The 21675-nt window shown below is 48.6% G+C and overlaps 1 protein-coding gene and 1 non-coding gene across 3 annotated transcripts in view; both read right to left on the bottom strand.

The window, feature by feature from the left end:
- Window positions 1-21675, bottom strand: part of TMOD1 (tropomodulin 1) — an 87590-nt gene that overhangs the window by 57408 nt on the left and 8507 nt on the right. Inside the window, exons 1-2 of one of the 2 annotated variants that reach the window (XM_043567466.1) lie at window positions 10770-10789; window positions 9301-9466 (exon numbers count right to left, since the gene is read on the bottom strand). In XM_043567466.1, coding sequence (XP_043423401.1) covers window positions 9301-9420 — 120 coding nt within the window. In that variant the 5' untranslated portion in view covers window positions 9421-9466; window positions 10770-10789. Of the gene's footprint in view, window positions 1-9300; window positions 9467-10769; window positions 10790-21675 lie in introns of those variants that run through there. The other variant, XM_043567465.1, reaches the window with a different exon arrangement.
- LOC122475484 lies at window positions 6752-6862 on the bottom strand. Its single transcript, XR_006295184.1, has one exon. It is a non-coding gene; the product is annotated as a U6 spliceosomal RNA (small nuclear RNA).

The raw sequence follows: 21675 nt of genomic DNA, 5'->3' as shown, positions 1-21675 counted from the left end.
TAACCATATTTATATATATTTGTGCGTGCGTGTGTGTGTGTGTGTGTGTGTGTGTGTGTATAAACAGAAACCAAAGCTTGTCATATGAAACAGAGCCTGAGTTGCAAACTAGGAGGCCTATAGTCCAAACAAATGCCAAAACTTGGGCTGGTTTGGTCTGTGCATTTAAATGTGGTATCAACATTTTGGGGCGCCTGGGTGGCTCAGTCGGTTGGGCGGCCGACTTCGGCTCAGGTCATGATCTCGCGGTCCGTGAGTTCGAGCCCCGCGTCGGGTTCTGTGTTGACAGCTCAGAGACTGGAGCCTGTTTCAGATTCTGTGTCTCCCTCTCGCTGACCCTCCCCTGTTCATGCTCTGTCTCTCTCTGTCTCAAAAATAAATAAAAAACGTTAAAAAAAATTTAAATGTGGTATCAACATTCTAAAAAGAGGGAACTTGCACGTAAAAATTCAGATATCCACCATTTCTTGAAAAATTAAATGGTCTGGCCATATTGAGCTTTCCCTTCCACATTGGCAACAACTGGTGGAGCTGAATGGCAAGTGCCCTTTAGTCAAACACAAAATGTCCTGTTTGCTTCTGTCCCCACTACCCCCTACTGTCACTGACACGGGTCAAGAATCAGTTACCATTCATCACTGACGGTGTTGTTACTTATCTTCCTGGAAGGTTAAGTGGCAAGTGAAAACTTTCTTCTGTCCACATCTTTTTCAAGAGTGGAAAAGTGGGGGCGCCTAGGTGGCTCAGTCAGTTAAGTGTGCGACTCTTGATTTCGGCTTAGATCATGGTCGTGCAGCTCTTGAAATTGAGTCACACATTGGGTTCTGTGCTGATAGCACAGAGCCGGCTTGGGATTCTCTCTCTCTCTCTCTCTCTCTCTCTCTCTCTGCCCCTAGCCTGCTTGCTCTTTCTCTCTCAAAAATAAATAAATAAACATTAAAAATAAGAGCGGAAAAGTAAAAGATGAACCAGAATGGAAAAAGTAAAGATGAACCATGTGCCTCAAGAAATTGGGTGTATCTCCCTCCCTTCATGTCTATTGCCTATCTGATGTTGTGGGTGCTTGGTCTGCTGCCTCTCAAGCAGACAGTGTTCACAGAGTGGGAGAGATGGGGAAGAGACTAGAAGGCAGGGTTTAAACTTTATCTACTGTGATTTTTTTCTTTTTAAGGGTGATCTGAATAAAATAAAGTAAAATTTTTACTTTTGTTAAATGCAGATGATGGGAGCATAGGTATTGCCTGTACCTTCCTATGGGTTTTGAATGTTTCCCATTAAAAATGTCAAAAGAAAATTGCTCAGTGTCCTCAGTGTGGGTCAGGTGCAGTGCTGGGGGCTTGGTGGGAGGGCAGGGGGGGTTGGGAGAAATGGGAGGGTTTTGAACTGAGGAGTGAAGGGCTTCAGGACCACCAGGTCTCCTAGCAAAGAAGCAGGAGAAGAGGGACTAAGGAGAGAGGAGGGCTCTTCAGAGAGGCTAGAGAGGGGTGTGGGGAGCTAGTCATGGGGCCAGAAGACAGAGCTTAGGGTGGGGACACACTGACACCTGGCCTCACTCACCCTCTCCCTGCCAGGCCCATCCTTGGTTCTGTGCATGGCCGGCAGTGTTTCTAAGGATGTGTGCCTATTTTTAGAGCAGAGATTTATTTCTTTCCATTTCAACTGTTTACTTCTGTCCTGGGCTTGCAATTCTGCTGGTTTGTGTTACAAGGGAGAACCATAGCCCTGTGGACCAAACTTGGCTGCTTCCTGCATGGCCAAGAGTGTCCTCTGGCTTACTGGGTGCCATTTGGGGCATGAGTAGGGAGGATTTTATGATTTTGTGGAGTCTGATGGGAAGTAGAGTGATGTGACAGGAAGTCCCAAGTTCTCATCCTAGGTCTGTGGCTGACTTGCTGTGTGACCTTGAATAAGACCTCTGTCCTCTTTGGGCTTCAGGGGTTTTGTTGTTGTTTTTTCATCATTAAAATGTCAATATTACCACTTACCTCATAGGGTTGGTATGAGGAGTCAATGAAATGCATAAAGCACCAAGTGAATGAATGACATGTGTCCGGGAGGGACGCCATAAATGTGGGTTTCTTTCCCTGCATCATGTACCTTTATGCAAGGGGCGGGGGAGGGAGGGTTAGAGGGTTTCTAAGGGTCCTTCCAGCTCTGAGATTCCGCAGTTCGAAGTTTTCTCTTTCATCATTTCTTCCTGCAGTTCGTGGCCCCTTGTTCTCAGAGCTCTTGATGCATATTGTGGACTAAGAGAAAGAGGTCTGCCTGAACTTGGCCTGTAGCCTACCAGTTGTGTGATTCTGGGCATCTATTTCTCTTCGTAGGATGGTTTCAACCCCAACCTTGAAGGACCAATCTCACAGGATCCTTGTAGCAATTTTATGAGATGATGCCCATAAAACACTTAGCACAGTGCCTGGCAGGTAAAGAAGATCTCGCCTCAACAGAGAAAATAGCTATTATTACCATTATCATTACTATTATTATTTCGGGCCCTGCAGGGGGACTGTAGCTTTCCACTGTTGTTTCTGTGGCTATAACATGCCATGGAGTCCCGATGGCTGACTTCAAAACCAACTCATAGAACTCGATTTCTTTATAAGGTTGGGATTAGCTCTACCAACTTCCCTCTTGCTAATATTTTAATCCTTTTACTGAGACACTTAAGAAAAAGTCTTCCTTTTCCCCAAAGCTTCATTATCAAGCAATATTTACAAATAAACTCTTTACCTTGATGGTATTTTTCTTTCTTTTTTTAAAGATTAGTATTGATGGAGAAACTAACACAACTTCAAAGGAAATCGTATTGGAAAAAACAACCTGCTGGCAACTCCCCCCTCTACCCCCTGGGCGGCCCCATCCCACATGTGCTCCTAGGAGGCTGTGGTCAACAGCACAGGCTAATTGCTCAGGACTGTGGGCTGGAATCCCAGCACTATCTGTGTTGCATCCTGGGCAGATTATTTCATCTCTCTGGGCCTCAGTTTCCCCATCTTTAAAATGATGCCCATGACGGATCCTCTCAGAGGAATGAAGGAGATCAGCTATGCAAAGCTCTGCCCGTGGCACAACCAGGAAATGTTAGCCAGCTATTGATCCCATAAGAGCTTGCACACTGGTCCTGGCACAAGTCACAGCGTGACCTGTCATTCTTGAATGTTTCTGTGTGTTGCCCATTTTCCCCACTGCCTGGTGCAAAGGCGATCTGAACCAAGGAGTTGGCTCAGCCTCAGAGCAGCATCCACTTAACTCCAGAGAGAGAGAGAAAGGGCAGATCCTCTTGGGGAATCAGTCAACAGTGGATACTTTTAGCACAAGGAGCATTCCTCTCCCTCGGGAGTCCGAGTGCAGCAATCTCATGATAAGCTCGAGTTTTTCCAGGCCACAGAGTGAGAGATAGAAAGTTTCAGGGACTTTTTTTTTTCTTTTTTTTTTCATGCGCACAGGCTTGGAACCCTCTGCTGCAAACAAAGCTGCCTTCCAACTCCGAGTACTCTACCCTGTCACGTGACACCGGGGCTTAACAATTGCATCACTGAAAACCTAACCCTCTGAAGCGTCAGCTGAATTCAGGTAACAAGATTGCCAGCAATAGCTCATAAAATCATAGCTGGTTAGAGCCGGAGGGGATGTCTGAAGGCACCTAGGCTGACTGCATCCCTTTCACAGATAGGGAAACTGAGCCCTGGAGAGGGAAAGCGCCTGCCTGAGTTGGGAGCAGAGCCAGGACTGAACCTGGACCGCACTGCAGGTTGCATCCAGGAAGAAAGGAGGATGGTCTGCCATACAGCACTCTCCCCAGTTACAAAACCAGAGCACATCTGTGGCTCAAACTATCTTCCTGAGACACCCATGAAGCTTCACAGGGGCTCTCAGAACCACATCATGGCTCATCCACTGCCTAGATGTGGGACCTTAGGCGATTTACTTCACCCCTCAGTTTTCTCATCTGGAAAATGCCTGCATCACAGGATTATGATGATGGTTGGATGAATTAATATTTTCAAAGTGCCCAGAATGCTGCCTGTGTGCAGAAATTGCCATACAAGCATGTGTTAAACAGAAATGAAAACGCAAGCCATAGAGCATGCAACAGACAGGGCAGTGGACCTGGGGCCTGGTCTGGTTCTGTTGGACATGTGACCTAGAGCAACCTCCTTCCCCTCTCTCGGTCAGCTCCTGCTCTGAAAGCTGGGGACATGGACTCTCCTGTCCCTATGCCCCTCCCAGGTGCCTGGCTCCGAGGCCTCTCCTGGTCTGCATACCTTTGGCCTCTCCCCATGCTGACCTCAGAACTCGGGCCAAGGGTGGGTGAAACCGAGCTGGAATGTTTGCACTCTCAGAAAGTAGGGAGGCCCACTAGATCTCTTCAAAAGTCACACACTGACTTGCAAATCAGGTAACAGAGACATCTCCATGAAGGGGCCAATTGTGTGGCTGGGACAAAAAAACCCACTGGCCTCCGTTACCTCCTATCCTCTTTCTGACTTCTCTTTCCTTGTCCTTGAACTTAGAGAGAAAGGGGTCTTTGAAAATGTCCATTTTGAAACCACAATGGTATGAGAATCACAGGTCTCTGATTGCTCAACCCTCCTCCAAATCCAAATGCGCATTTACTTTCCTCCTGCCAGAGTGGAAGTTGTGTGAGCACCTGAAGCCTGCCTGGAATCTGAGTCTCCACGCCCTGGTCCCATGACCTGGGTAAGTTAGCTTTCTGGGTCCCGGGCTCTCCATCCCTCCAGGGGGCACCTACCTTCTTATTGACCTTCTGGGCAGAGGGCTGGGGGAAGCTGGCTGTGTGAGAAGCACAGGGGCTCTGGGAATTTGCTGCTGAGGCCAAAGACTTTGAATTTGGGTGGGGTGATTGGCAGAACTCTTTGCCAGGTTAGAGGTGAAACAGAGCTCCCAGCTGGGGCTCAAGCAGACCTTAGGGCCCACGCCCCCAGTTCTGAAAGGGCTCTTCTACCCACCCCCTCCCCTGCTCGGGTCTGATGCTTGGCTCCGACCCTTGGCATCACCTACCTGACTTGCAGACACAGCCTCATCTAACCCCATCTCCACCCGGGGGCTCGGAGCAACTCCAACAGCCAGAGAAGGCCGGAGGCAGCAGGCCTTGCGGGGCCTCTGGGAGCCTGCACTTCTCTGCCCCAGGAACAGAAACATTCTACAACACGGTGGGAAGTTGCAGAGAAGGGCAGAGCCCTTCCTTATCTTCAGAAAGGAACTCTCCCACCACCTGCTGGGCCTTCCACCTTTCCCCCATCTCACTGGCACCTGCTCTGGTCATTGGTTCTCAGAGCTCCTGGAACCAGCAAGCTCACCAAGTCACTGCCCCTCAAAGATTCCTCAGGCCTACGGAGAAAAGTCAAAACTCTTTGGCTGGCCTGCAATCCCCCTCCCTCCACCATTATCCAGCCTAAACCTCCTTCCAAGTTCATCTAACCCCCTACACAAACTGCACTGAGATTCTAGTTACCATCCCCAATTACCTTCTGCACATGAGACTTTGCTCATGGCTTCCAATTGGCCTAAAATTCTTTGTTTTTATTCTTGACTCAGAAAAACCCCAGGGCCCAGTGCATCAATCATCTGCTCTGTGGAGCCTTCCGCCAGTAAGAACCAGTCCTTTCCCTGAGCTCCCTGTCTGGGTCCATTTAGGACATGTGTATCATGCCTGCACTCCCAGCCTGAGTGGGCTGAGCACTGAAGGGCAGAGTCCCTGCCAGGCTCCCGTGGTGGTGGCCAGCACAGGGCCTGGCACCTGACAGGTAACTAAGCCATGTTTACTGAGTTGATGAAAGTAGCTACACCCTCCTTTTGTTCTCACTTTTTAAAGCTGTTCATTCATATAATCCTATGTGACAGTGGTCTCGGATCAAATTACAACAGAATAATCTCACAGCAATAGAGCTGGAAGCTTGCTTATTCCTTGCCTAGAGCACTCGTTTCTCCCAAAGCCCAGGCTTCTGGGGAGCGGGGGTGCAGGGGAGGGAAGAGGAGACCTAAGCCTCTCGCACCAACACTTCCTCCCAGTCCCCTAGAGCAGTCTCATCAGAGGAACCGTCCGTGGCTGCACAAGGGGAAGTCATGAATAGCAAGAGAGATCTGTCATTCTATGGGGCCTGGGACCCAGGGACCCTAGAGTAGGAATCTGGGTTTTCTAGAAATATGACATTTAATTGAATCTGGAGATAAGACGAGGTTATAAGCTCAGGGCAGCTTAGCCCTGAAGGGAACAACCAACTCCATTATTTCATGGCTGGGGGACACTGAGGCCTAGGGAAGGACAGCAACTAGCCCAAGGTCACACGGAGAGAAAGAGCCAGGGCCAGGGCTGGAACTGTGACATCTAACCTCTTGTGTTTCTCCTGCTAACCTACACTCCCCCTACACTAGCTGTGATTACTTGAGGGCTAGTGAAATGGTATAGTAGTGTTCTTTTCTTTATGGATCACTGTTAAACCACAGTTGAACAATGACAGGTTTAAAAAAAAGGTGTGAAACATTCCACTATTTTTAAAAAAATTTTTTTTCAACGTTTATTTATTTTTGGGACAGAGAGAGACAGAGCATGAACGGGGGAGGGGCAGAGAGAGAGGGAGACACAGAATCGGAAACAGGCTCCAGGCTCCGAGCCATCAGCCCAGAGCCCGACGCGGGGCTCGAACTCACGGACCGCGAGATCGTGACCTGGCTGAAGTCGGACGCTTAACCGACTGCGCCACCCAGGCGCCCCCCCACTATTTTTTTTTTTAATACAGAATGTTTTACGAATGTGTGTGTCATCCTTACTCAGGGGCCATGCTAATCTTCTCTGGGTTATTCCAGTGTTAGTATATATATGTGCTGCTGAAGCAAGCACTGAAATGTTCCATTTTTTCTTGATGTTTATTTACTGAGAGAGAGGGAGAGAGAGAGAGAGAGAGAGAGAGAGAGAGAACACAAGCAAGGGACAGGCACAGAGAGAGAGGGAGAGAGAATCCCAAGCAGAGTCTGGGCTGTCAGTACAGAGTCCGATGTGGGGCTCAATCTCACAAACCATGAGATCATGACGTGAGCCGAGACCAAGAGTCAGAGGTTTAACTGACTGAGCCACCCAGGCACCCCTGAAATTTTTAGTTAAAAAAATATATAAATATATGAAATGGAAAATTCAGTTAATTCAATACTATTCATTATCTACTTTCTCTGGGCTGAGCATTGACCTGGGTACTTGGGGGTAAATAGAGGACGAAGGCCCCTGTCTAGTAGGCCACCTGGGAATCCCTTTCTCTGCCCTGCTCATGGCTTCGAGGTGGCTGGCCAAACCACAAGCTTGATCAGGGAGCCTCCTGCCGCTTGTGACTGTCATCCTGACTGCAGAGGCAAATTCTGAGCATTAAACACACTCCTCAAATGTGCCAAGCATGAAATGCAATGATAAAAACATATTCCACAAGTGAAAGGGGCTCTTCTAGTACTTGATTTCTCTGTTAACTCATTCCATGACACATGTTTCCTACTACCCTAACACAACCAGCTGGATAGAATGGTGGAATTGGCTTTTGCAGACTTCATTGCAGTGCCAACCAGGTAGCAGTACCTTGTAGGGCTGGGGCAAGGTTCTCCAGAAGATTGTATCTGGTTTGAAACAGCGTCCAATTATATGGTGCTGTTTCTCCCCTAGCCAGGATTCACGGGTCCAGGAATCAAGGGTAGAAATGGCAGTGACACCCCTTACTATTACCGCTGGTGACCCACTGGCAAAATTTTTTCTTCCTGTTCCTGTGACCCTGTGCTCTTCTGGCCTAGAGGCCTTAGTTCCAAAGGGAGGAATGCTTCCACCAGGAGACACAATAATGATGCCATTGGACTGGAAGTTAAGTCTGCCCCCTGGCCACTCTGGGCTCCTCATGCCACTGAATCAATAAGTGGAGAAGGAGTTTCTGTACTGGCTGCGGTGACTGATGTTGATTAGCAGGGGGGAACTGGACTACTGCCCCACAGCGGAGGTAAGGAAGCGTTTGTCTGCAATATAGAGATTACTTAGGGCCTTCTTACTGTTACCAGGTCCTGTGATTGAAGTCAACGGAAAACTACAACAACCCAATCCAAGCAAGGCCGCTAACGGTCCAGACCCTTCAGGAATGAAGGTTTGAGTCATCCAACCAGGCAGAGAATCATGCCCAACTAGGTGCTTGCTAAAGGCAGAGGGAATACAGAAGGGGGAGTGGAAGAAGGTAGTTATAAATACCAGCTACAACCATGTGACCAGTTAGAGAAACAAGAACTAAAATTGTCACGAGTGTTTCCTCCTTATTTTGCTTTGAACGTGCATGTGTTAAGCAAATATCTTTGGTTTTTTTCCCTCTCTTATTCTCTTACAGTGTAACATAAGAGGTATTGATTTTATACTGTCGTATTTTAAGTATTGTTATTTTTATACCATAGTACTTAACTTGTGGGATGTCAAGGATGGAATCACTCAAAGACTTTAGCTCCTCTTCTAGGAGGTTGTACATGGAATAATTAGTTGTATCATGTTAGGCAGAATTATGACCTTGTTACTATCTTTATAAGGAGAGAAATACTATTTAAGGAGAGGTGTATGGAGTTGCAAAGAGTAGACTGTGATAGTTAATTTTATGTGTCAACTTGACAGGGCAACGGGGTGCCCACATATTTGGTTAAACATTTTCAAGGATGTTTCTATATGACAGTAACATTTGAATTAGTAAACTTTAGTAGAACAGATTGGCTTCCCTAATTTGGGTGGGCCCCATCCAATCAGTTGAAGTTCTAAATGGAACAAAAAAAACCCTGACCCTCCCAGGAACAGGAGGGAATTTCCTGTGTCGAGCTGGGTAATTGATTTTTCTCCTGCCTGCAGACTCAAACTCAAACGTGGGCTCTTCCTGATGGGTCTTGAGCCTGCCGGCCTTCAGACTGAAACTATACCATCAGCTCTGCTGGTTCTCCAGGCCTTTGGACCCAGGCTGGAACCACATTGCCAGCCCTCCTGGACTTCCAGCTTGGTGCCTGCAGATCTTGGGACTTGTCAGCCTCCATAATTGTGTGAGCTGATTCCTCATAATAAATCTCTTCCTATATGAATATACATCCTATTGATTCTGTCGCTCTAGAAAACCCTAACCAACACACACACACACACCTGCAAGGGCAGTGTTATTCCAGTGTCATTGTCATCAAAGGAAACAGGAAGTGGTAGCTATAAGAAGTCTGCACCTGTCCCTCCCCACCAGGTGGTAAAGTTTGCTGCCCCTGTACCTGCGATGACTGTCCCCTTTAGTGCCTACTCACATCAGGGTCCAGCTCATCCAGCTCATTTTCCAGGGTCCTGAGTTCTTCCTCTGTTAGGGCTCTGAGGATTTCATCTTCATCCAGGTCACGGTATTTCTCTAGTTCTCTTCTGTATGACATTGTAAGAGAATGTGTGCTTGTCTTCTGAGTTTCTGAGATCTATGACCTGCCAGAAAGAGAAAAATCTTAGGAAGATCATTCTTGGATTTTCTCTCTCAGACCAAATCAATGCTTGTCATTTATACGGTGGCTCGGCGTGTTCTATGAATCATCAGGATGATAACTAGTAGAGTGGAATGCTGCACTAAGTTGGATTAATTCTCCAATAAAACTGTGCAAGGTAAAAACCCTGATGGCATGTGAATGAATAAATTGTAACTGGTTGCACTGGCCCGGCCATTAATTCCGAATAAATAGGTGATTGGAAATGGCTTATGAGTGCCTGAAAACTCAACTCTTCTTCAAGCAGTTCAAATACTTTCTGTACAACCCCCCACCCTTCACCTCATGCTCTGATGGAAAACATGAATGCTGGAAGCTCTGCCAAAGCTGATTGTGTAAGGGAAGGGGTATCAACTCAACACCTGCTGCATGCGGGTCCTTCACCTGTAACATCTCAATCGATCCTCACAAAAAGCAGCCAGCAATAACAGTTAACTTTTACTGCCATATCCAAGCCCTACATCAAGCACTTTGTAAGGATTTTTTTTTCTTTTTAAAAATTTTTTATTTTAGAGAGAGAGCGAGTGGGGGAGAAGGGCAGTGGAGGGGAGAGAGAGGTGGAGAGAGGAGGGAGAGAGAGAGAATCTGAAGCATTAAGCCTGACATGGGGCTCGATCCCCAGACCCTGAGATCATGATCTGAGCAGAAATCAGGAGTCGGAGGCTCAACCAACTGAGCCACCCAGGTGCCCCAAGAATTTTCTAATTTAACCTCTGAGGTAGGTATCTGCTGTCCTCCTCATTTTACAGATGAGGACATACAGCTCAGAGAGGTTGAGTGACTCGCACAAATCACACTACCAGGAAGTGCCAGAACCACCATTTGTATCCTGATATGCCTTACGCCCTCTGTCCTCCCTCTTGGCTAAAACTGATAACAGGACAAGCCTAGCTCCCATATCACCTCCTCTGTGAAGCCTCAGTGTCCCCTCACTGAGCAAAGCTCATCATGGCCCTAGCGTTGGGTCTGTACCTCTCCACTCAGCTCACATCCATCTTCCGTGGCTTCCCCAGGGGCAGGGTCTCAGTTTGCTGCATCCCCCCCCCACACCCCCAAGGCCCAAGTCAGGGCCACACAAACAACGGAATGTTTTGTTTTGTTTTATTGAAATGAACCCGATTCCAGTTCTACCTGCCTTTGTTTATCCCACCAGACAGCCCTAAGGAGACCCTAGGCTCTTCTCCTCTTGGAAAATGTCAGCTTGCTGCAGAAGGTGCTAGCATCTCTGTGTTCAAGCCTGTTCTTACCTGTCCTACGTAAGCTGAGCCGTTAACCCTCTTTTCTGAAGCTGATGGGCTAAAAAGTGAGGCAGGAGCTCGGGGCTTCCTTAGACTCTGCAGAATGGAATATACTACTGTGTCCAGGATTGGTGTTATGGGTTGAATCGTGTGCTCCCCAGTTCATATGTTGAAGTTCTAGCCCCCAGTACGTCCATACGCCAGCACCACACTGCAAGGAAGAATGTGATGTGACTTGGAAATAGAGTCCTTGCAGACATAATTAGTTAAGTTCACATGAGGTCATACTAGAGAAGCATGAGCTCCCGATGCATCATGACTGGTGTCCTTATGAAAAGTGGAAATTTGGATGGACACACACGCAGGAAGAACACCATGTGAGAGTGAAGATAGAGATCAGGGTGATGCTTCCAATGAAGCAAGGAACGCCAAAGACTGCCAGAGAACCACCAGAAGAGGAGGGAGAGGTCTGCAATGGACCCTCACAGCCTTGGAAGGAACCAACCATGCTGACACCTGGATCTTGGATTTTTGGCCTCCAGAAATTTGAGACAACAAATTTGTGTTGTTTAGGCCACTCAGTTTGTGGGATTTTGTTACAGTAGCCCCAGCAAACAAATACAACCAGTATCTCCTTTGTCACAGCAGTTTTTGTTTTTAGACCCCTACGCAAACACACACACACACACGCACATACAGCATGGCTCATCCATGAAATGACTGATGGGATTTTCCAGGGTAGAGAGAAATGAAAGCCAGGAAAAGACAATCAATGAACCAATCAAAAGCTGGAATAGTTGTTAACTAAGAACAATTTGTGTACTTAAAGGAAAATCAAAGTTCGCTAAGCTGACAGATAAAGCCTCCATTTCAGAAAGGAGAGATGTGTGTTATTAATGTAAGTTTGTACACATGTGAGCATATTTGTAGGAGAAATATGACAGCTAGCCTGATAAGAAAGGACTTGATTTCCAAATACAGAAAACCCCAATGCCATCCTTTCCTCTAAGAATGGATTGGATTAGCCTGATGTCTTCCTTTGCCCAGACCCCAATGCAATGTTCAGACCATAAATGGGTCCCCCTTGATTCATTTCTATTTACTTCCAAAGAAAGCACAAGCAGCTGACAATGCTCTGGTATAGATGGAAAAAAAAAAAAAAACCTTCGTGAATGTTCTCAGAGAATAACCTAATTTGGCTTTTCTTGAGTGGAGCCAAGAGAGGATCTATGGCTGAAAGGGACCCTAGTGAAGGGTTCAGAGGCTTCCAGAACTAACTCACAGAGACACCTTTGAACTAGCTGCAAAACACGTTTTTTTTTTGGCTCTCAAACAGATTTTGTGTCATACAAAGTTCCACAGGATTTGAGACCACAGGATTTCTCAGAAATTTTGGTATGCTTCCACGCATTGGGTGTCTCCAGGAGAAACAGGTTATAAGCAGAATTTTTCTGGTCTTTGACCATGAAACCATGTGTCTGAGGAACTGCTCCTGGGATTGGGATCCCATGAAACAAAGTTTGGGTAACAGCCTTAGCCTCACCTCTGGGCCACTCAGACTCACACAAGAAGGGACTTGGGGACAGGATGAGCTGGGACAAGTTTGGGGCCCTGGGAGTTTCCCAATTTGCCAGCTGACCCATTTCCTAGATGATATGCACTATAATCCTTAGAAAAAAGTCATGGATGGAGCCTGGAGAAGGGATGAGTCAGGACAAGGGAGAGTAGGAAAAGGAGCCATGAAGGAGCCAGAAGAGAGAAGTAGGTGGCGACCATGGGGCCCGCTGAAGAGGGACGGGTTGGGTGGCAGGCCACCTCCAGAGATGCCACCCTGCGGGGTGCAATCATTAACTTTCCTGAAGGAGCCTCCCTCTTAGTGCACACAGGGAAGGGAAGTTAATGTTCCACTTGCACACTCCAAGGTGCTGTTGAAGTCAACATCCTTTTTCAGAGGACTTAAAGGCCCTTTCTAATGTCAAGTGTCCTGTGAATATTACGGGGTGATGAGGCATTACATGAAATAAGCTGAGAGGAACAGAGGACTCCTAAGGTAAACCATGAAGCTGTCAGCTTCAAGCCACACTCACCCACTTGGCTCCCAGAAATGGCTTCTCCAAAGCAAGATTCTCCTCCTAATGTCAGTGATGTGGGGAGCTGGAGGTGGGGAAGGGCAGGGTAAGAGGGAGGGGAAAACCACGTTCACAGAGCCCACTGTAAGCTCCGCTTTAAAATACAGCTGGAAGAGATGGTATTTCTAGCTGTTAATAAAAGGCCTCCATTTCCTAATAAAAGAGATATTACTGATGGACAAAGGGCTGAGATTCATAAGACTCTGGTTGCAGTCCTGGTTGTGGCACTAACTCCCCAGGTGACCCTTGCTGAGTTCCTTCCTCCCTTCCTCTGGGTCTCTGTTTGCTCATCTGTAAAATGAGCATAAGCAGACTACAGACTGGGAAATTCTGCTGGTAACCTATCCCTCTTGGAGACATCCAAACATTGGATCAGATGGGCGGTCTTTAAACTGTGTTCAGGGAGAGCTCAGGCTCCTCCAGGGCCCCTGCCGGGGGTTAAGTAGGAAAGGCTAAGTGAGGGGGCTCACCCTGGTTTTGCCTGATTTATTTGGGGCTCCATATCAGACTTCCCTTAAAGAAGGGACTCAGCTACTAAAATAAAAAGTTGACCATCACTCTGTACAGTGAGAGGGTAACCGTACTCGTTCCCTCCACAGGGTGTGAGGATTAAGCGGACACAAGCAGAGAAGGTGCAAAGTCTGGGACTGCAGTGTGGTCAATGCAGGCTCAGCATACTAGTCATTATTATGAGGCTGCTGCTGTCCCTGCCGCTCCTGCCGGGGTCACCTTCCCATCCCCCTCCTGCTCCCCCATGCACTGTCATCAGACTGTAACTCCCCTAAGATAATGACATATGTCTTATTTGTCTTAATGTCCCGATTGCCTTGCCCTGTGCCCGGTAAGTGTGCTAGTAGAGAATGAGCCCATCTGGGTTTGGGTCTAGTGCCCTTGGGCCTTTGGGCAAGTCCCTTCTCTTCTTGGATCCTTTGTTTTCCTATCTTTAAAATGGAAAGATGGGACCAGGTCTCAGAGGACTGGGAACCCAAGAGGGGAGGGGCCAGCAGGAAGGGGGGTGATGAAGCCCCCAGAATGGCCCACCTGAAGCACCTGTTACCTGTTTTATAAATTGAATCCTCAGTAAGAGTCAGTGAGAAAAATAAAAGGGCAGCTCAATAAACTTAAAACACATTGAAAAAATTCTTCCAAATCTAGTGTATATATTACTCTGGCAGCACATCTGGCCACCCTGCTTCTCAACGGCAGAAGCCTTAAACCACTGCTCCACATGAAAAAATAGAATTTACAAGCCGTGCCAGGAAATACAACTAAGCAGGTTGGAGAGTAGAAAAATAGTGGGTCAAGGGCTGAGGCCATCCATCAGGAAGCGTCAGAAATGAAAGCTCTGAGGCGGGGAAGTTCCTGGAGTACCAAATGCACTTTTAAATCTTTCATGGGAAGTGGGTCCAGTCACTTCTGCTAATGGCTTTTCCAGCATCCGTCCCCGTGGGAAAACTCTGGAAAGAGGCGCTGGAGCAGGATCTTGATTTATGGACTGCACTTCCCTGAGGTCAGGAGGGCGGGGCCTCAAGTTCAGAGGAATATTTTCCAGTTATACCGTCTTCTTGTTCCAGCCACAGTGAACATCTTGATGATTGGTGAAGAAAGGGTGATTTACAAAGTTGAGTCTTCACACCCCATCTTTTCATGTCCTTCTCTTTTGGAAGACACTTTGATCAAAGAGATTTTAAGCCACTATCCCTCATCACTGAAGCCTGCACCTCTCTCTCCCCTTGGCCTCAGGGACACAAGCACCGGAGAGGTCCCCTGTTCCTCTTGAGAGAGCTGTTCCACTGCTCTCCTTCATGAGGCACTCTGGGGCAGCCATGCTTTATATCATGTGACACCTCCCCTCAGCTGATTGGACAAAGTGGGTGCCTGTCTCAAGGGCAAGAAACTGATTGGCTAGTCAATGACCCATGAGGTGGGTTGGAACAAAAAAGAAGAAGATGAGTTGGGTGAATGAGCTTTTATTTCCTGTCATTTGTATTAATTCCTGGCATTGTCTTAACAAAGTACCACAGACTGACTGGCTTAAATAACAGAAATGTTTATCTCCCTGTTCTGAAGGCTAAAAATTCAAAATCTAGGTGTTGGCAGGGATGGCTCCTTCTGAAAGCTCTGTGGGAGTATCCATTCCATGTCTCTCCCCTAGCTCTGGGAGCCTCAGGCATTCCTAGCCTTGAGGACGGTCTCCCTGTTCTGTACATGTCTGTGTCCACATGTTCCCTTGATATGAGAACACCAATCATATTGGATTCGGGCCTGCCCTCATGTCCTTATGTCAACTTGATCATCAGCAAAGACCCTATTTCCAAATAATGTCCTATTCACAGGTGTGAGTTTTGGGAGGATACAATCCAAGCCACAACAGCACTCAACTGGGACATAAGGAGAAAGTGAGGCAGGTGGCAGGGGAAGCTGTGGGTGAGGAGAGGACACCACCATGAGCACATGGAAGCTGAGGCCATGAGGGAAGAGACATTTGGGGGAATAAGAGTCCTCAGAGGAGGGCGAATTCACAGGGCTGAGAGAGAGGTGGAGAACGCCGTGTCCCCGAAAGTGCCCGGCTCCCTCAGGCCTGGATTGCTGTAGCTCATGCTGGATTCCCATGAGACCCACCCACCCCCACCCCGATCCTCCCACAATCCTTTGGAGGACCACCCTCTCTCCCACACACTCCCCTCACTGCACTCAGGCGTCTTGAATGAACCCTTCTTCTTGTAGTTCCACAAGAGCAAGAGCTCAGACTCTACTCTCAGTTTCCCTCCTTCCTTTCTGCCCCTGCTTCTCAGTCTCCCTGATGAGGCCTTCTCGGCCCACCCATCCCGGGGGTTCTGCCTTCTTCTCACGTCTCACGCTTCCCCTGGGGCTTCTCATCTTCTCCTGTGTGGGGTTGGTTACCAGCGATAAGCTGATGACTCTCAGCCAGTCTCTGCAGCCCAGGCTCCTGCCAGGCACTTCTGGAGTCCCCCTGCCTCGCCACCACCACCCTCTCCCCCTGGGGGTCCGCACCTGCACCTGTGCAGCCTGTCAGTCACCCAGGCCAGCAGACCGGGCTGGGGGTGGGGGCAGCCTGCACACTCCCTTCCCACTCCCCTCACTCTGGGAAGTCCCCATGCCTGCCGGCCTCTCCCTTTTCCTCTCTTATTTTTTACACATTACATTTTTTTTTTGAAATTGTGATAAAATGCACATAACATAAAATGTGTTAACCATAAATAGGTTACCATTTTAACCTATTTTAAGTAAACAGTTAAGCACAGCCACACTGTGCACCATCACCACCGTCCAGCTCCAGAACACGCACATCTTCCCAAACGGAAACTGTCCCCGTTAAGCACAAACTCCTCATTCTGCCCTCCGGTCCACCCCAGGCCCTGGCAGCCGCCACCCTATTTCTGTCCTGAGGAATGTGACTACTCCAGGTACTTCACCCAATTGGAGTCATACTCTAGTTGTCCTTTGTGACTAGAAGCCTACCTCTCTCACATCCTGTCTGTCCCCTCTCTCCCTTCCTATGGGGCTTGCCTTTTTAAAATCTATGCTATCACCACGGCCCCCCAAGCCTGTCTCCCTGCCTCAGTTCCCCTACTTTCCCGTCCACACCCAACTCAGCCTCTAAATGATCTTTATGAAAAGCAGATGTGATGCTGCTCCCGAGCTGAAAGCCACCTTCAGTAGCCCCCATTATGATGACAGATAGCAAACTCTGGCCTGGAGTTCGAGGCCATGGGAGAGCTGGTGGCCTGTGGGCCTCCTCCGCTTTTGATCCAGCCCAGGCCTTCCCTTTCTGGCTCTGCCAGACCACTCACCCCAGGCACCCCTGACATTTCAGGCCTCCGGGAGGTCCTCTCAACCTGGAGTAGCCTCTCCCGGCCTCCACGCTCTTGGAAGCCCTGCTAAGTCCTGGAGGCACAGCCTCTCCAGAGAGCAAAGCATCCCCCCCTCATTACTAGAGTAGCTGGCCTCTCCCTGCACTGAGGAAGCAGTGCCGCCCTGCCTAGCGGGGGAACTCTGTTCTCCCACACCCCTCAACTCCCCCCCCCCCGCCCCCTGCTGGCCGGAACCTGGGTGGGGGGAGGAGCACTCTCTGACCAGCTCTGCATCTCAGCATGCAGCTGTGACCCGGCTCAGGGTGAGGGTGCCATCAGTGCAGGTCAGTCAGGGATACAGGCCTGGAGACAAGCGAATTCCATCCCAGGCCAGTGACCCACAAGGGGAGAAAGCCAACCAACCCTCAATCGGTGCGGGGTGGGGACTGCCAGGTAGGGTGTGGTGGGGTCGACCAGCAGGTAATGGAAGCTGTGGGGGGTTTAATTTCTTCAATGGTTAGGTTTCAAAGAGGGTCGTAGAATGGGATGCAATAATCACGCCAATAACCACGCAATATGCAGAGACCTCTGCAGCTCATAAAACCTCAGCCACTTCATGCCTGCAGTTCTGTGTCCCCTGCAGGGCAAGAAGTGAGTGCCTTGGGGCATGCTGTCACCTGTGATGAGATCCAGTCAGAGAGCAGCCTCTGAGGCCCACATCCCCTGCCATCTTGCTTCCCCAGGGAGCGCCTGCATGATGCCTAACCCCTCACCCTGCCCTGCCCTGAGATCCTCCCAGGCAGGACTGGCTCCCGAATTTGCTGGGTCTGGGTCCGGTGTAAAATAAGACTGTAAGGTCCTCTGTTCAAAATCAGGGAAAAAGTGCCATTAAAGGTACCAAGATACAAAGCTTTGTTTTTTTCTCATAGCTTCGCTTTTGATCTGTCATAGTGTTTTCTTACTTATTATTCAATGTCTTGATCACACAGGTGCCCGTGTGCTGTGACACAAAAAGCGGGCACACCAAGTCCACTAGCTGCCAATTCCCTCCCCCGCCCGAAGCAGGACACACACACCCTGCCTGATGAGGGGCCAGACAGTTGAGCCAGGCATCTCCCCTTCCCACAGTTGGGCTGCTGCCCCAACGCACAGAAATGGGCTATCTGAGGGTATCCGACCTCTGTGTTGGGACACTAGGTGCCTGGACCCGGGGTGGACAAGAGCCTTGTCCTGCAGAATTGCCAGCTGAAGGCACTAGAGATCCCCAGTGGTAGCTGGGCAGGGGGAGTAGGGGGAGGCTGGCGGGATCTGGGGGCTCCAGGAGGTGAGGCAGCTGGAGTCTAAGAACCTGTCCCCAGGAAGCAGAGAGGCAGCAGGAGGTGGGACCTCGTGTGGGCCAAGGCTCTAAGCCCTGGTGTATGCTCTGTTGGCCATGGGACTTCACGTAAAAATCCAAATCCAAAGATAAATTTAAGAATTTCAAGAGAGTAACTGCATAGCCTACAACCTGTTCCCAGCCTGCTTCCCAGGACACACCCCATGAAGGCCCCAGGGCCAGACTCGGCCTTGTCTTCCCTGGGCCGGGCCTTTCCTTCCTCCTTAGTAGCTTCCAACCCATGAGAATCTCCAGTCCCTGAGGTCCACAGGAAGCTGGGGCCACTGTACAATGGCAGAAGGAGCATCTGGATGGGAGTCAGGGGATCTGGTTACAAATCCTATTGGTTGAGGACTTGCAGTGTGACCTTGGGCAAGCTGCTATACCTCTCTGGAGCTGAGTTTCTACAACCCAATTCACTTATTTACTGAGAACCTAGTATGGGCAGGACATGGTGCCCCTTTGTGGCACAGACAGAAATTGTTATTTCCTGGCCCTCAAGAAAATTATCATTAAGTTGGGACGATAACACTCACACAGAAATTCCTGGGGTGGTGTCACACACATGGTCTCTTCCTCCACCACCAGGGGCTACAAGCTAGGCCATGAGCCCCGCTTTACAGATGAGGCCTCCTCTCTGGTCAGTCTGGTGAAAGGCAAAGCTTGGACTACAGGTCATGCAGACTAAAACCCCTGCCTTGCTCTGAGATTCACGGATTTGTTTTTAAAGTGAAGGCACAACATTCACCTCACAAGGGGTGCTATACAGAGGAAATGAGATAAAGGATGATGCAGTTCAGATTCCTGGTTTCCTTCCCCTCTTCCCAGGCCCACAATGCCTGGGCCCAGCAAGCCAACCCCGTAAGCACTAGGTCGGTGGACATAGCTGAGCAGCCACGAGAAAGACTTAGTGGTTCTCAAATGACTGTTGACCCAGGGTAAGTCAACAGTGTGGGGCCTCCCAAATCATGGTGGGATCTCAGTTGCATTAATCAAAGGACAGTGACCAAAGCAAGGCAATGGTGGTTTTGCTTGGCCTCCTGTGGGAACTCAGCTCTGGGCCCCCACTCTTTCACTTGGGGGGGGAGGACTTTTTTCTTTTTTTCTTAAGGCATTGATTTTATATACAGTCAAGTGTATAAGTCTTGAGAGTATAGCTCCCTGAATTTTCCACGTCTACACCTGTGTAAACACCACTCAGATGAAGACACAGGACATTTCCAGCGCACGAGAATGCTCTTATACTTCCTCCCATCCATCTCCCTCAAAGGTAACTACTACTGTGACTTTTACAACCACAGATTAGCTTTAACTGCTTTTGAACATCATGTAAATGAAAACACACAGTGAGTATGTTCTTGTGTCTGTCTTCTTCTTCCTTTTTTTTTTTTTTTTTTGGGTCTATTTATTTTTTGAGAGACAGAGAGCAGGGGAGGGGCAGAGAGAGAGGGAGAGAGAGAATCCCTAGCAGGCTCCACACTGTCAGCACAGAGCCCAACGCAGGGCTCGATCTCACAAACTGTGAGATCAAGACCTGAGCCGAAACCAAGAGCCTGACGCTTAACCGACTGAGCCACCCTGGACGCCAGTGTCTGGCTTCTTTCACTCAACATTTCATCTGTGAGATTCATCTGTGTTGTGTGTTAGCAGCAGTTCATTCTTTTTCACTGATGGAGATAGTATCCCGTTAAATAAACTATATAATTTATTTATCTACTCTATTGCTAGTGAACATTTAAATTATTTCTAGTATTTGGTAACTATAAATAGGGCTACAAATGTCTTCGGTAGAAACAATCTCTTGTTTCTCTTGGGTACATCCCTGGAGTAGAATTGCTAGCTCACGGAGTAAGAGTACATTTAGTTTCAGTAGACATTGTCAAACAGTTTCTCCCAAAGTGATTGCACAATTTTACATGTCCACAAGTGATGTATGAGAGTTCCAGTTGCTCTGCAAACTCGTCATCTCTTGCTATGGTCAGTACTTTTCATTTTAGCCACGGTGGTGGGTGGTAGTCGTACCTCATTGTGCACTTCCCTGATCGCTAATGATGCTGAGTACATTTCATGCGTTTATTGGCCATGTGAGTGACCTCTTTTGTGAACTGGACCTTCTCTCATGAGTGGCGCTAAGTCCAGAGAAGGGGAGCAGGGGGACCATGTGAAGAACAGTTGAAGGACCCTGACACGGGTCATACTCTTCAAACCTGCAGGGCACTGACAGGGAAGGAGCAACAGATGTGGTCTAGTGGGTCCCCAGCAGGCAGAAGACATAGATTACCGAGACGACCAGGACGTGGATTTACAGTCTGCGTAAGGAGCTTTCTAACAGTAAAAAAATGCACAAAGATACTCTGGGCTGATTCTGGAGCTGGTGGGGAGGGTTACAACAGGCACGTGAGCAGGGATGACACAGTCCCAGATGAGGCCTTCCAGAGACGGCCGAGATCCAGATTGATGGTGGTGGTTGGGGGGGTTGAAAGATGAGATTTAAGGCTTGATTCTATTATGAAAGATGCTCGGGGCCATTGGGTGGGGAGGATGGGGACTCAGAGACCAGCTATCTTTAAAAGACTTGTTTTTTTGGCCTGTTTGCTTTTATTTTCCCCAGCTGATCTCATCCTCTTAGTCATACAGGAAAGCACCTGCTGAAAAAGCAGGGAAACTAAACACAGTGTTTGACTTTGCCTCTTTCTGCAGTTGCTACGAGCCCCGTCCCAGGACACAGTGGGCTTCAAAGGTCTACATGTCAGTCAAAATTGGCCAATGGTTTGAATTAGAAAGGCCACGTGCATGTGTGTGCATGCACCAGGGTGTATTTCATTTTGCGTCTCTTGAGGTCATCAGTGTCTGAGTCACCGCACAAATCACTGTAAGCAACAGGGTTCCAGGAAAGGGCTCTGACACCATCTCCCGACCATAGTTGGCCTGCAGACCATGTCATAGTCCGCTCGGTGGCTCCTTCTCCCCACCTCGATGCAACGCCCCTGGTTTGAGCCACCGTGAGTTCTCACCGGGCCCAGCCTCTTCCAGGTCATCTTTCTCCCGGTTGGAAAGGGTCAGGCAAGACAAATACCTTCATACAAATGGGAGAGGCCATCGGGAGCATCGTCCTACTGCACCCTCTGTCCCCAAGACTGGAAGCTACTTGAGGGCAAGCCTGTCTCTCCCCCACCGTCCAACAGGAAGCCTGCACCTCTCAGGTGCTGACGGCAGGTCTGTTAAGTAAATGAGTGAATGCCTAGCATTATTACTGGCTTTGACAGCCAGAAAGCAAAAGCACGGGTAGAATAAAAATTAGAAGCCTGTGGACTTCACTCCTCTCCTCATTCTCCATTTTACAAACACAGCTTGTCACCTTGCCTCACAGCAGGTGTTAATGTAAGCTTATGAAGCTCGTCTTTGTATTTACTGAAAAACCAATATGAACAGTAGCATGAACAATGCCAAAAGGCAAATGGGGGAATTATTTGCTGCACATTGAACAAAGGGATAATTTATTTAGCAGAGTCTTACCAAAACACTAAACCAAACCAGAAACAAACACAAAACCAGTCCAGTGAAAATGTAGAATGAGGAAAGGAACAGGCAATTCA

The sequence above is a fragment of the Prionailurus bengalensis genome, chromosome D4, assembly GCF_016509475.1.
Source record: "Prionailurus bengalensis isolate Pbe53 chromosome D4, Fcat_Pben_1.1_paternal_pri, whole genome shotgun sequence".
Lineage (NCBI taxonomy): Eukaryota > Metazoa > Chordata > Mammalia > Carnivora > Felidae > Prionailurus > Prionailurus bengalensis.
The sequence above is the reverse complement of the archived record's forward strand: the minus strand, read 5'-3'. Positions and strand labels throughout refer to the sequence as shown.